Genomic DNA, 15,957 nt, shown 5'->3' on the forward strand with positions numbered 1-15,957 from the left:
TAAATGCAGGAAACGTCAAGACTGATAAGAAACTGAAAAAACTCAAAAGCAACTGTAAAAATTCAAAAGTAGAGGCCTTGAGTCATATTCAGAGGCAAAAAGACTAAAGCAACTTAATAAACACACCAAGGACCTAACTACACAACCAGAAAACCTGAGTTAGAGAGTTGACATTATATTCAGATGAGTACTATTAAAAACATGGGGACATATATAACATTTAACATAAATTGATTATATATACATTTTTATGTGAATGTTGAAAGTGTGAAATTCACATTGCTTCCCATTAGTCGGCTACGTCAAATTCCCGAGACGTCTTCCTCCGACATTGAAACAGATTTATGTTAAAGACAACATGTGTATTGAAAGTAGCAATTTTATTTGAGTTAAAATTATTTACAAAAACCCAAAGACATACTTCATGAAACTGGTACAAACTATTTTTTTCCTGCCGTTGGCTTTTGCTCCAAAGATCACAGCTGAGAAATACTGTATAAAATAAAGATTGGATTCAGAAAAGTACTCTACTGTTCTAATTTCCAATGGGTAGTATTTACAGAAGTATTTACAATGGAAAAAAAGGTTACTTTAAAACTTTAATTTGTAAGTCAGCCTCAAGTACCCTAAAATGCAGAGTTCTCTGAGGGTTAAAAACACACAAATGCACTGCAGTTGGTGAGGTGATTTCTCCCCCACCACCCCCCACCAAAACCTGCATCTCTATCAGTGCTTGACAATTAGTTATTATTTAAATTACAAAACAAAAAACTGTTAAACACTGAGGTAAATCAATTCTCAAATGATTACCAGTGTAACAGAAAAATGTAGTTCGCCCTGATTGTTCTCATCCAAATGTTTTATAATATTTCTCACCACCTGCCCAAGTCAGTTTTACCAAAAATCTGTTCCTTTTCCTAAATCCAATGATTAATAAATATCAATGTATTTTAAAATAAACAAAATATACCTAATTCAATTTTATGTATTTCATTTACTGATATGCTTTTAAAATAGCTTGCTAAGCTAGCTTTTATACTCAGGGCAAATACCACCTCAATCTTTCCCAAGTTACACTGGCATACTATGCTCTCAAAAGGTGATGGGTAGGGTCAGGGTGGGTAGGGGGAAGAAGAGAACAATTTGCCTGGAACCAGTTACTTCCTTATAGATTTCCCAACAATCTGCATTATCAAAAATAGGAAGACATTAAAAGGCAGCCACTGCATTAAAAAACATTACAGCTGGCACTGATACAAGAGCCCCGATTTGTCACTTTATACAAGGAAATAACAAAGTCTGAATGAGTAAAAATTAGACTTTTAGCTATTTTCCCCAGTACACACCAAACTAATATTTTTATGGCTTCAAGTTTTACAAATCCAATGAAGAAACATGATATAACTACCTGAAAGGTATTTAAAAGTATTAATGAAATCGATCTCTGGAAAGCCTGTATTCAGGCCCAATCAATTGAAGAAGAAAAAAATGTATAACCAGTGGTTTGAACAATAACACAAGAAAAATTCGCAATGTTGTGAAATTAAACATATAAAATGTGTTTTGCGTGTTCCATGACTGTTTTCCAAACAACACACTGCTCTATGAACTAAGGATCTGAATGAAAAAATGGATCTTCTCTACACCAGCAATTTAAGGCTTTGCGTTTATGCATTTGATCCTGTCACTCTTTAGAAGAATATACACGTTATCTGGAAACATGAATTCCACATTGGTGTTTTAGCTTCCTTATATTTATTGTACTGAGCATTAGAAAATATATCTAGAGTCCTCCCTCAAAACTTAATAGTGTTTCAAGAGCCTCCCCTAGTAATAAGCGTAAACTACCCTGGGTTTGTCTGTTTTGCTTCATCCTTTAGCGGGTACATCGTCTTATATAATAGTCCCTCTAACAGTTATTTGTTTTCTTGCACCTATAGCTATGATGCATTATGGTATCATAATGAACATGGTCATGGTCATGGTCTGAAAAGTGAAAAATAGTTCGACAACCCAAATCAAATCAAGAATAAAAAAATATGCTATTAATCCCTTGTGTCTTTGGATTCCATCTAATTTTAAACATAGACAGTAGTTCAGGGAACAACAACAAAAAAAATTCACAAAATTATTAAAAGCTTTATTTACGATTGGAATCATTCAACAAAAAAGCAAAAGCAAATGAGCCTGAAAAAGGAACTAAGCTGTTGTCTAGAATGTCCTCAGAACATTCAATACCTCAGTAGCTAAGCTGCCTTTGCACCTGGCTGGCATGACAACAGTGGCTCAACATACACAGCAGTTGCACTAACAGCAGCACAAATTTCCCCCTTAAAACTTGCCCAGAATAAAGCAAGAGCACAGGGGAGAGGATAAACTCTGCCAAAGTTAAGTGTATTTAAATACTGCATGGAATTAACAGCCTGAACCTTTTCCCTCATTTTTGATAGTTGCAGATTGATGTAGTAACTGTCATTTAGCAAATGCAGAATGCATGACGAAGAAATCAGGAGGCCTTAAAAATCCAAATGTGAATGATACTGATGACGTTCTGGGTGTATCTTCAAGGACTTCTTTCATGACTTTTCTCTGTCTGAGAACAGCTCCACATTACCGAGCACCTGAAGCACAGGGACAGCAGCTAGCAGTGTTCCAAGTACTCGATCACTCGAGAGATAGATTTCTGGCCTGTGGTTCCAACAGCACACTGGGGGCGGGGAGAGGAGAGGTAACAGTTAATAACTTACAAATTTTTAAAAAGTATTAGATCAAAGCTTAAATTCTTTAGCTTTATTAAACTGAACACTGTGAATCAAAACACAGAGATTAAACTGGGGCTTTGACAATACAGTTACCAATTTATTTGGCCATAGTAACAATTATCTTAGAAACAGCACAGTTACTAAGAGAACCCCTCTTCAGTTTCCACTCACTATGGCCATAGTCTTACTTCTACTGTCAGTATGTATATTTAAAAAAAACCAGACGCCGCGATAGAAGCTACTTACAGTAAGATTCATGAAGCTCAGGAATTTTTTGAGCATCTCTGTCATTATTGAAAAGTCCCCTTCTGGCAGATACTCCCGCACGGTGGTCACATTGATCTGAGGAAACAGATCAAAGAAAGACTGATCACGTGGCAGAAAACGCGAGCCTGCACCTTGCACTGTGTTGCTGCCTTTGGCCCACGTCCTGTTCCAAACCTCTACAAGGTCCTCCAACTCCTTGATTAATATGCAAGCAATTTCCTTTCTACACTCTTCAGCTCTGCTCACGTGTGTCCCCAATTCCCTACCCCATTCTATCCACAGAGAAAGGAAAAAAGTAAAGCTCACAAAGACTACAAAAAAACATGTGTACATGCTTATTTTTGTAAATGCCCAGAAAAATGCCTGAAGTAACAAATGTGCTGCGCTCTGTGTGTGTGTGTGTGTGTGTGTGTGTGTGTGTGTATTTGGGGGGTGTTGGGAGAGGAGGGGAAAGAATGTAGACTTAAAATGTTATACCTCAGAATGCTTAATGGAATAAAAAGAAAAAGATCAAAGAAAATTCTTCATGTTCAACAGGTGAATTCAACTAACTATGTAGGTTAGGAATTAACTAGACCTTTCCAAAGGCTTTCCAAAGGTAATTAATCTAGATTATCCACAACAAGGAGAATGTCAGCACGCCAGGAAAGGTGTTTCCCTTCATTGTTAGCAAGAAACAGCCAAACTACAAACTAGTCTGTTACAAGAAAAATATATGACCTGCTTTAAAAACTTTTCTATTTCAGTATGTTTTAAAATGCTTTACAGGTATGTAAAGAATGAAAGGAAAAGCTCCTCTAAGAAGGTTCCATATAAACAGAACCTGTAGTAAAAAGCACAACAGAAGATATGCTGAGGCCCGGGGGCGGGGGGGGGGGGTGCCAAAGTAGACGTGCTTCTGACTTGAGTTTTGTTGATGGGGCAGGGAAGGAGAGGCTACATTACTCTCTTTTAGGAAATTTGCCACCAGTCCCCTCTCTCCCTCTTTTTCAAAAGGAAGGGTACTTTCAAAATTATAAACAAGCAAAATAATGGTACAAATAAGTTCAGAAAAGATCTAATAAAAACGTTGCTAAAGTAGCCATGCACTAAGGTATGTGACATCAATGACTATTCTAAGTGAACCCTCCCCCACCAAAAGTCACCACACGTCCCCCAGCTGGGAGCCGGAGTGCAAACATACTCCTACTGGGTAACAGACCTTAAAGAGATTTTAGAAAATGTTTAAAAAGAATAGTGAAGTGGAGAATATGAGGGGGATGGCTATGGTAACTTCAGAGTTACAGGAAAGCTTTAGAATGTCTTTAATCAATTTCTAGGGAAGAGCCATGACAGTACAGTGATGGCAAGAGTCGTAAAGTAGGTACAAGAAGAAACGGTGTGAAACACCATGGCCCGTTAGGGAAACTGAGAAAGTACTCAGGGGTATGACAGATTTAGGAACTGGAGAAGCCGTTTTAAGTTTGGGGGCTTGCAGTAAACAAAGTCATCACCATCATTCCCTAAGTGATGGTGAGCCGAGGAAGCCTGGTAAGAGAAGAGTTCTGTGATCTGATGTGCTCTGACGGAAGACAGCTATGGTGGCAGTGTGCACAATTTCAGGAATGGGGAGCCAAGAGCGTTGGAAGGACAGGAAGATCAGCGAGGACACTGCCCACTGCACGCACAGGTGCTCGGTGGGCAAGGGAAAATGACACCACGACTCGTGGGCTTCCTAAGCATTTACTCTACACACCACCTGCTTTCTCGTCTCCCTTACACATTGGCAAACCAACTGCCTTCACATTTGGTGGTATCAGCTAGCTTTTTGGGGTTAATCATAATGATCCCCAAGGCAACAAAGACACCAGGGCTCTATGAATTCACAACTTTCCCCACAAAACAGAGACCATATCTCTTGATAGAGCTAAGATATAAATGAATAGCAATTTATTAACATGGGAAAGATGCTCCAAGATAAACCACTTGCGGTAATAAAACAAGTTCATTTCAAGAACCATTATTTAAGAAAGAACATGAATGAAACTCAGGAGAACAAATCAGAATACTCTCAAATCTTTAAACAGTACACCCATTGTTTTTTGGGAGGCCGAGGGAAGACCTGCCTCTTCCCTTTGCCGGATGTTTCTCATTTGCCCTTAGGAATCTCTGAGTTTTAATAAGGAAAAGGGCTGAGCTGAAGAGATTCCCAGAGAGGGAATAAAGATCTTGCGGGGCCCAGGGCGGTGATGGGAATGTCGCTCTTGATCCTGAAAGCAGTAATGGCAGCAAGGGTGACAATGAAGTGTGTGTGCTTAGATCGGAGCTTCACCACAATGTAAACATGGAAGAGATGGACGAGAAAGAATCAGAAAAGTACACAGCACAAACGGATACAGAAAAAAGAAAGCAATACAAAAACTCCATAGCAAAAATGAAGACGTGTGGGTGGGTGGACAGAGGCACAGCATGAGTGCCTCTCCTTGTAAAGCCTTTCATATTATTGTGCTCTTTTCTTCCAATTCTCTAGCCTCAGAAAAGAGACGCCAACCTTCCCACTGCCTCCTGAATGCCCTTGAAACTAAGGACAAAAAAAGGTCCCTGTCTTTTTAAAAATTTGCTCTTCTACTGGACCTTTCCCTTAAAAAAAAAAAAAAATCCACACGTCCCCAATTTTAAAGCAGACTGTCCCAAAAGCCAGAACTGTCCACTTCTGTGCTAATAGCCCAATTGTCTGGACACTCATACTTCTTGTAGTTAAATCTCAATGATCTAAATCTCACACAGTTAACCCCCTTTTCTTGGCCAGTGAGTAGTTCAAACCAAAGCATGTGAGCCGATGCTAGCCAAGATGAGGGAAGTCTACTTGGTGTAGTGGACGTGAAGGGGTCCGAGGACAAAAAGAACATTGCTCTTAAAAAGAAATATACTGGAAGAGGCCGCCTTCTTCTGCTGGACATTATTTAACAAGACGAGCCATGCAGCTAGAGCCAGCACGGGGTACGAGCAGAGCTGGCAGCATAAGACGCCATGCAGAGGACAGCAGTTTCAAGACAGAAATTAACCGAGTCCCTGATGTCACTGAGGCGACACTTGTCCATCTTAAGCCAGCGGAGCGCAGATTTTACATTATGCTCTCCTGTACTTCACCCAAAGGCACGGGAATCGATTCATCATCCATTAATTAGTCAAGAACTGTCTCATTACCCCTAACATACTCTCACTTCAGAACGTACCTTTAAAAAGTTCACCAAATGTTTGAAAGTTTTTAACATGGCAGGAAAAAATAAAGTAACAAATGAGTTAATTAGATAATGGTATAAAGCTGTCACATGGAATCTTTTTAAGACACACCGAGCCACTACTTACCGGACTCTCCTGGCAGAGGCAGCCGAGGAGCAGCGCTGTGTACGAGGCCACGATGCAATCCTCCATGTGTTTGCCAGCGTGCTGAAGGGCTGCGGGCGTTCAAACAAAACATGTTCACAGCACATCCAACGATAAAACCCAACTCCGTTCATTATCTTTTTTATAAAACTGTTCAACATTGATAAATGGTGCTCGGAAAATGGGCTCTCCACACAAATTAACAAAAATAACTCAAGTGGAAGATGAACCTTGATATAACAGTTAAAACCATGTAACTCTTAGAAGAAAACATAGACTTAATCTTTGTGACCTTGGGTTAGGAAATCATTTCTTAGATACAACACCAAAACCACAAGTGGCAAAATAAAAAAATAAAGTGGACTTCATCAAATTTAAAACTTTTGTGTTTCAAAAGATACCATCAAGAAAGTGAAACAACCCTCAGAATGTAACTGCAAATCATATACCTGATCAAGGTCAGGTATCTATAGAATACATAAAGAATTTGTACAACAAAAAGACAACCCAATGTAAAATATGGGAATTTGAATGGATAGTTCTCCAAAGAAGATATGTAAATGACCACTAAGCACATGAAAAGATGCTCAACACCATTTACTCATTAGGGAACTGCAAATCAAGTGACATATACCTTCACACCCACTAGGACGGCTAAAATAAAGAGACAAATAACTGTAAGATACAGAGAAACTGGAAATCTTGTATGTTCCTGGTAGGAATGTAAAATAATGCAGCCACTTTGGAAAACAATTTGGCAATTCCTTAAAATGTTAAACACAGAGTTAACAAACAATCCAGCAATTCCACACTTGGGTACATACCCAAGAGAACTGAAAATGTATGTTCACACGATAACCTGTACAGGAGATGTTCACAGCAGCATTATTCATGACAACCAAAGGTAGACACAAACCCAAATGCCCATCAATTGATGATTAAACAAAACGTAGTATATACATACAGTGGAATATAATTTGGCTATAAAAAATGAATTAAGTACTGACACATGGACGAACACTGAAAACATCAGGCTAAGTGAAAGAAGCCACTCACAATGGACCACACATTGTATTATTGCATTTATATGAAATGTCCAGAATAGGCAAACCCAGAGACAGAAGCAGTAGATTCCAGTAGCCAGGGGAGGGGAGAACAGGGGGTGACGGCTGCCCATGGGTATGGGGTCTCTTCTGGGGCCAAAACGTCCTGAAGTCAGACCGTGGTGCTGACAGCACACCTTGTGAATATACTGAAACCTGCTGTGAAAGGATGACTTTATCATTGTAGGGCAGAATTGTATCCACCCTGCCTCCTAATTCATATGCTGAGCCACTAACCCCGTCTATCAGGGTATGACTGCACTTGGAGATAGGGTATTTAATTAAAACGGTCGCTCATTTCAATGAGGTCGTTAGGGTGGGCCCTAATCTACTCTGACCTGCTGCCCTCCTAAGAAGAGATTAGAACAAAGACACAGAGAGATGGTGGTCATCTACCAGCCAAAAAGCAAGACTTCAGAAGACCCCATCCCTGAAGACATCTTGATCTTGGACTTACAGCCTCCAGAACTGTGAGGAAATAAATTTTGTTGTTTAAGCCATTCAGTCTATGGACTTTGTTATGGCGGCCTTCACAAGCTAATACTTATCCCAAATAAAGCTATCAAAAAAGACTGCTAAGCAACCAAAAATATCATGCCAAAGGAAACATCAAAACTTAGTAAATGAGAAAATGAAAGCGACTTCTTCATATGAGAACTAATGACACTAGATTTAGGGAGCAGTGGGCCTAAGAGACGGGAGACGCAGAATCAAACACTGTTGGCACTTGCTCCCTAGCTGGGGGAAGCCAAACATGGTACTTCAATTTCGTAACTTGAATGACATGAAGTTGGGAATGGCTAGTGTGTAGAACTTGCATAAATAGTAGATCAAGTATCGTAGTTCCTGACAACAGAACATAATGTTTGATTAGTGAAGACATCACCATCAGTGTATTCCTCACTGGGTTTGCCACTGACTACGTACCATTTGAGAACCATTACTGTAATTTATGAAAATAGATCTCAGTTTATAAAGTGAAGCTGATAAAAGAATCTCAAAACTGTGAAAATCTTTAGGGGTCATACTACTCAGCCAGTTCTCTTTACAGATGAATAAAGAACGGCTGGCTGGGGAAGGAAAGGCAGACCTTTCCCACGCCGTACACGTGCCCTCCTCACAGCCAGGAAGCCAGCGAAGAACTCCTACAAGCACTGAAATGTCAAAGCTCGTCTGCACTGAACTAGAGAGGCCATAAAATAACAGTTTCAATAAAAGGTGATTGACAACGCACGAATTAAAAGTATGTTCTGGAGAAAAATTAAGCCATTATTTTCTATTTGAATACACCAGTCAAAATAAATATACCTTTATTGAGGTCAAGTTCTTCATCATCTTCTTCCTTCTTCTGCTTCTCTTCCGTCCCATCCGTCTTTTCGGTTGACACCCACTGTATTTCTCCACTTGTTTCTTGCCACTCTCCACTCTTGTCATGCTGAGTGGTGGGAGCATCTTTGATCAGCTCATCTGTTTTACTTTCTGCCAACTGGGCTGCTCGCTCTCGCTCAAGGAATAGCTGATACAAATTATTTTTGAAGATCATTAAAGAGAGATCACCAACCAACATGTATATACCCAAATATAAGGTTCTGTTTGCTTTTAAACATCACTAAATCTAGAAAACATACTGTCTGATAGAAACGTTAAGTATCAATAAAAGCCCTTGCTCTAACCATCTTTGTCTACATCCTCATGAAGGCCAAAACAAAAGTACAAGTAAATGCTGTGGGAATTCAATCAATAAATTAAGTGTGTCTACTAATGATGCAGGCATTCTGTTTCTAAGAATGAAAATCTCAACGCTTTCCTGTCATTTGGATAATACTGACAGGAAGCACACACAAAAAATACAAACTTGATTTAAAAAAATATTTTTTAAACCTAAGCAGACTGGATAAATTCACTGCAAGGAAGAAAGGACACTGAATAAAACTACATACATTGGGTAAAAGCAACATAACTTCTTTAAAAAGAAATTTAAAGAGATAAACAAGAACCAGTAAAAGTAAAAATCAAAAGGTCTCAGAGAAAGATCCTGAACTGGATCTCAACTAATATTATTAAAAATGGAAGTACAATTGTCAATGGAAGAACACACTGAAAACTCTAAGTCAAAAGGGAATACACTAACCTCTTTTGCTCGACTTACTTTATTTTCCCTGTGCTGGTACAGTGCTGAACATACAGAAAGCATTTAATATACTGAGGATTTGGGAAAAACCCCAAGTTACTAAAGACAACTTGCTGAAAATCAAATGTCAAGCAGATGTCAAAGATTTGCTTAGTATATAGAAGAGTGGTATACAAAATTTAATACGCTCAAGACAATAAAATTTAAGTTTTATATAAAGCAGTATTTCGTGAAATTGGTAGGATCCCTAGGGGGTCCCCAAGTTCCTTTCAGGGAGTCTGTGAAGTTATAATTGCATTTATAATGATATTAAGAGGTCAGCTGACTTCTTTCATTCTCTCAGGACTAGAGTTTTTCAGTATCTACATGCCATTCAACTATATTATTGCTCTAATGGCTAATGGAATGAGTGCCCATGTTTTACAATTTTCTGTTTTGATTTCTAATTCAGTAAATATGGAAAGACAGAGCACACATAAACCAAAGTTGTCTAGAATCCTCAATAATTTTTAAGAGTATAAAGAAGTTTTGAGACCAAAATGTTTGAAAACAAGAATGATGGGCTCCAAGTTATGATTCAGGAAACCATCAAGTTGTTGTGGATTACTTTTTGAAGACACAGTTCAAGTATTATCAGTTTCAAAAAGGCCAAAATGATTATGACGTTAGCAAAGTATTCCAAAACAACGAAAAGGATGGTTTATTATCACTTCGTAACATATGCAAACTGTCATTTAAGGAAATGACAAAGGCAGCTAGGAACCTGAGACTGGCAAAAAATAAAAACTGTAATGCCCAACACTGTCAAGAAACAAGAATTCACATACAGTTTTTTGGGGGAAGTATAAATGGGAGAGGGAATGTGTGTTTAGTGACTGGGGTGGGGGGAGTTGAGGACAACAGCAATTTTAAATGTACATATTCTGACAATTCCTAACCCAGGAAATTACTCTACAGACATACTTTGAAAAGTAAGGGCCAATATTTAGGTGCACGCAGTCCTGGGCACAGATCACACAGTAAATAAATGCAGGAGGACTTAAGCTAGATGGGATGGGGCTGGAGCTTGATTCCTAATTTGTTATTAAAAATCTGTTTTTGATGCCTAAGGAGTCATCACAGCAGTTGAAGACAGTCAGCAGAGTAAAGCAAGGGTATTCATTCTAACCCAGTGTACCCGTCACGCACCTGGTCAGAGTGGGAGTGGGAAAGGGGCAGGGCAGGGAGAGAGAAGGTACAACTGAGAGAGAAACTGGCCAAATGCAACAAACTGAAGGTGTTCAGTGTGCTGTAAGTTGCTGCTTACCTGCACTAAAGCCTGAACAGCATGAACTTGTCCAGCAATCCTTAAACTATCATCTCCTTCTCCACTACAGAAGGAAGAATCAAAAGAACACGATGTTTCCATGTTGACAAGACAGTGCCGATTCCGAGCACTATACTCTACTAGATTTATCAGAAGACCTAAGCCCTACAAAAATTAAAACATGCATATTACCACAGGTGAGAATTAAAAGCAAATGAACACACTATATATATAACTTTTATTGGCAGCTGGAAACCTAATCAGTGTTCTACCATCTACAAAATGGTTAAAAACCAGTATGTAAGATAAAGGTCTTCCCAAAAATGGTTCCACCACGTTTTTAAAATCACCACTATTGGTTCTCATACTTTTTATTTTTACACAGGGACCTTCACAGCTCTCTCTTGTATAATAAGAGGTATGTTCATCAGGAATCCACTGAACCCATAATATACCAAACAATTAATTCTTACTCCAAAACTAAGATGAAGTTTTTATCATCTTAATAAATCAAGTGCTCATTTCTGAAACCGTCACTGACTTACCAGCACTCGAATGTCAAATCTCTGCTCCTGAGGTAGGTACTTTGGAACCTGAAGCACACAGTTCATTGCTGTGCCAATCAAGCCATCTTGTTCTCCTGTCTTGGTGCTGCCCCACTCTGAAACAGGAAATGAAAAGCATGTGAAAATTGTTACTGATTTTTCTTTATGTCATTAACAACCAATATTTATAAACACAGCTATATTAAGAGTTAGAAATCTATAGCTATTTCTTTACTGAAATACATTGTTGACTGTAGTATTTCCAAGCCAAGCTTGGTTCTAAAAATACCTTCTAAAAAGCAGTTAAATGTATATACCTGAATAAGTGAATTACATGGCACGGCAATTAAAACAAAATCACCATGTCAAGAGAAAAGAACAAAGGGAGTAACTTGTTTTTCCATGCACTACACACGCAGCCTTCAATGAGAATGTCTGTAGAGAACATTCTTTACCATTGTCGTTGGTTAAATTGAGCAGCACCCCGATGACGGCCCTCATGCAGTCTTCTACTGCTTTGCCCACGTGGTTAGTTACATTCTGCTGAGGTGGAGGCTTACTGTCAGGTAAGCATATGCTATTCTCAGCACGGTTATACTGCTGAATCAATTCTTCACAATGCTGTAATGCTCTTAAGATAAAGCAAAATGTAATTATTATGCTAAATAAGAATTTCTACTTACTTGTGCCTTAATGTTTTAAATCTGTCATAAATGCTGCCAAATTATTTTACTTTTTTATTCCCAAAGTTCTAATGTATTAACTATTCAATCATGTACTAAGTATGCCTGATATCACACTAGCTGTTAAATTTTGTTTTGAGAAAACTTGGTAATTCAAATTTTTCTAGGCAAAGTTAAAATTATAAACTCAATACATAAATTTATACCTATCTATAATTGTCCCCTACTTTACCAGTCTCTCCAATACAACAGACTTACCACAACCCCTCTCCAAACAAGGCAAAATTTTTAAGAACTAACTAACACTGGACACTTCTGAATTTCATGTAGATGATTTTCATTCAGAATACATGCTCTTAAAAAGGTAGAGTATTATTTATATTAATATTACATAACTGTGTATAAATGGGTATTAAATACTTCATGAACATTAGAGCAAATCATACAGCAAATGACATGAGGTCATTTGGCCGACATGTCTCCTGGCAGACACACAAGTTATCAGCTGCACCCAAGGATTCTCGATATTAAAAATGTACTTTATATATAGATATTTTTTAATATACATTTTTAAAATGTTACACAAAATTTAAAATAACATGCATATTCTTTTTATTGAAACTACCACCTTAGATAAGTAGATATAATTATTAACCTCCCTCTGAAGAACTTGCAGCAAGTAAGTGACATGCCCAGGGTGCAGGGCTCAAGTTATGAAGCTGGGTCCACACTCAGCCATCTGGCTCCAGAATCTGTACCTCTAACTTTTGCACTATACTGTGCTGCTTCTGTTTCACAGAACTCAACAGACGAAGGTGATACAATCATATTTCCTTTACGGTCAATCCAAATGCATTAAATAAAAAGCACGATATTTCAGAAAAACTTACTTAGCTGATGAAACAATGAGTTGTGAATCTTTATATGCTATCAAGTAGCTTTGATTCTCTGGATTATGCACTGTTACCTGAAAGGAAAAAATCTGAAATGATTGTGGCAAACCACAGCTTTCATTCATTCACATACAATACACTATGCCTGGTGCTGTAAAAGACAAAGATGAGGAAGATTCAGCCCTTGTCATCTAAGGGAATAACAACCCACATGTTCCAGGTTTAAAATAATAGACCCATTACTTTATTACAAAATTAAAACATCAGTGTTATAACTGCTTGCTCAGAATTAATGTATTCTGTGCTATACATTCACTGTAGTGAAATACCAAGTACTTTGAACGTCAGAAAAGACCAGTTTCTAACTTGTAACTAATATTTTAAAGTTCTTAAGTGGATTCATTTAGAATAAAAAAATATACATCTGTTTATCTAAGGTACCTGAAGCACTCTAGAAGAGAGAAGGAATAATTTCAATTTCAACTACACCAGGAACTTTTAATTCACACTAGATTATTTTTCCATAGATGTGTCAAAAGCACCAAGCTAATCCAATCTGGTCAACACAGGATCTATGCATTCTGCATTCTGAAATTCACTGGCAACATAAATTCCAATCTACACTGAACTGGGGTAAGTTATTCATAAAAGCCAAAAAAAAAAAAAACAAAACAAAAAAACACCACACTTATGGCATAAAGCTCAATAGTATCATTCTTCAAATATTTTCATAAGCTATGATTACCAACAATCTGATAATAGGTAAATCTAGAAAATCCTTATTAATTAAAAACCAGAACAAAAACCTATGTTTAACTACCATTTTCCACAAACAAGTTAATACATTTAAGGAGAATTCCCCATTATAAAGAATAACATCTGGCAATATAAACAAACTTGACATGCTAGGTTTCATAGGGGGCAACAATACACATATTCTTGAAAGACGAAATTGCTCAGTTAACTTGTTCATTAACATTGGTGGATCAAAGAATGCATCACAATTTCAATTTGTATTAAAAGAAGTGAAACTCTAGGGATATATAAAATATCTGGCTGTCTCACACACACATTCACAAAGAAGCTTAAATAATTTTGCCCAGATAGTGATCCATACTTACACTCTCTAAAACTCGTAAACATCTCTCTGCTCCCCACAGTGAGGCTACTAGTTTCTCTTCATCCTCATCTCTACTTAGATGATCCACACATTCTTTCACTAAAAAAAAAAAAAAAAAGGTTATAATTAGTACATCTCCTCCCCTCAACACCTACCCCCTTAACTAACATTAAAAGCCATCTGTACACATGCTATAAATATGCTGGAACCTCTCTGAACATTATTTATTCTAAGTTTTATACTATGAGATGTTGAAATGTATGAGAGTCTAATTTATTATAATTATTTTATTTCCATAACTTGCCAATTTCAAAGTGTTAATGGCATTTCCTTCAAAATGTAGAGATTTACAAGATTCCACTAAAAGAACAGATCTTTTTAAACTGATGCAATTTTTAGATGTAAACAGAATTTTTCTTAAAGCTTTTAAATAACATATAAAAGTGTTATATGTGTATATTTCTTACCTTTATCTACAATATGATCCAGACCACCCAAAAGCCGGAGTTCTTCTTTAAACCAGTCTCCTGCTCGTTTAGAAGTAAGGGACAGTAACGTCTCCATAGCTAAATGCCCAGTCTAAAAATCAGAAGTACCATTAATGAATACTGACCACCAATAATTCTGTGGCAACACTTCTAGAGATTGCTTTTCTTTAGAAAGTTCACTGCATGCTGTCAACCCATAGTAGTCTTTATAATACAGCAAGTACTTTTATAATTAAAACTGAACTGATTTTAACTTTAATCAGAATAATCTAAGGCTAAAGAAATGTTTTTAACCATCGGTTTGTTTTTATGGAGAGAACACACTACTAAAAGTAACCTATCATTTATCAGTTCAATAAAGTATATACTGGTGCTGTTATTCCTACAGTATAGAGGCTCAAGGGTGGGACTGCTGAATCAAAGTGTGTGTGTACTTTAACTGCAAATCAATATATTAGATTAATTTACCACAAAGGCTGTAGTAAGTAACACTCCAGGAACAAAGTATGGGTGTGTCAGTTGCCCTGAATCCTCAAAAGCACAAGTATTGATGTAAATTTTTGCCTGAGGGTAAAAAATGACATCTTACTGGTATAGTTTGTATTTTTCTAACTACACTAAACTTCAGCATTTTTTCATATATTATTAGTTAACTGTTCCGTCAATTCTTCTTTCCTTATTTTCCTGCAAGGTTGCTTGTCTCTTTCTTATTATTCCATATATTTTCTTATGTATTCCAAATAAAAATCCTTTGTTGCTTTTAGTGTTTCAGATTCACCAGGCTTAAACTTTATACTGCGGGGTCGGCAGCATGAATACGCATCATGTGGACCCCATGGCAAAATTATATATAAATAATGATTAAGGGCCACCACTAAAGGAAGCACAGGACAGTACGAGTTATACTTATACCCAGACTATGTATAGTTTTTCTTTCTCTTTGACTTTAATTATTATTTTTCTTTTCTATTGTGTTTCTTTTTAAAGGCATACAGCTACTACTACGCCTCCCCTCCACAAAAGTACAACCTGGTTCCTGTTACAATCAGGAACTTCTAAAAGCTGAAAAGATCTGAGTTTCTTCCCAAAGCTTCTTTCCTTTGAAAGATACAAGTTTATATAATAAGTCCTCCTGGACTGTTTGGAATCGAATATAAATTATTTAGAAACACAAAAAAACAGATCTTATCAGTAAATCTTAGTATTACAGATTTAGAAGAGATCTAGAATATTTTAGTCTAATCTTGAACAAGGTAGATGTCCAAGGTAACAAATACAGAACTAAAATTCAAC

General features: G+C 37.3%; 1 protein-coding gene across 2 annotated transcripts in view; it reads right to left on the bottom strand.

Moving 5' to 3' along the window:
* Positions 1 to 361: 361 nt before the first annotated feature.
* WAPL (WAPL cohesin release factor) overlaps positions 362 to 15,957 on the bottom strand; it is an 83,434-nt gene continuing 67,838 nt past the window's right edge. For both annotated transcript variants that reach the window (XM_033130091.1, XM_033130092.1), the window contains exons 10-19: positions 14,644 to 14,755; positions 14,178 to 14,275; positions 13,054 to 13,130; positions 11,936 to 12,111; positions 11,481 to 11,596; positions 10,936 to 11,100; positions 8,807 to 9,014; positions 6,378 to 6,466; positions 3,009 to 3,104; positions 362 to 2,707 (exon numbers count right to left, since the gene is read on the bottom strand). In XM_033130091.1, the coding sequence (XP_032985982.1) occupies positions 2,642 to 2,707; positions 3,009 to 3,104; positions 6,378 to 6,466; positions 8,807 to 9,014; positions 10,936 to 11,100; positions 11,481 to 11,596; positions 11,936 to 12,111; positions 13,054 to 13,130; positions 14,178 to 14,275; positions 14,644 to 14,755 (1,203 nt within the window). In that variant the 3' untranslated portion in view covers positions 362 to 2,641. The remainder of the gene's footprint in view (positions 2,708 to 3,008; positions 3,105 to 6,377; positions 6,467 to 8,806; positions 9,015 to 10,935; positions 11,101 to 11,480; positions 11,597 to 11,935; positions 12,112 to 13,053; positions 13,131 to 14,177; positions 14,276 to 14,643; positions 14,756 to 15,957) is intronic.

The sequence above is a fragment of the Rhinolophus ferrumequinum genome, chromosome 16 (assembly GCF_004115265.2).
Source record: "Rhinolophus ferrumequinum isolate MPI-CBG mRhiFer1 chromosome 16, mRhiFer1_v1.p, whole genome shotgun sequence".
Classification (NCBI taxonomy): Eukaryota; Metazoa; Chordata; class Mammalia; order Chiroptera; family Rhinolophidae; genus Rhinolophus; species Rhinolophus ferrumequinum.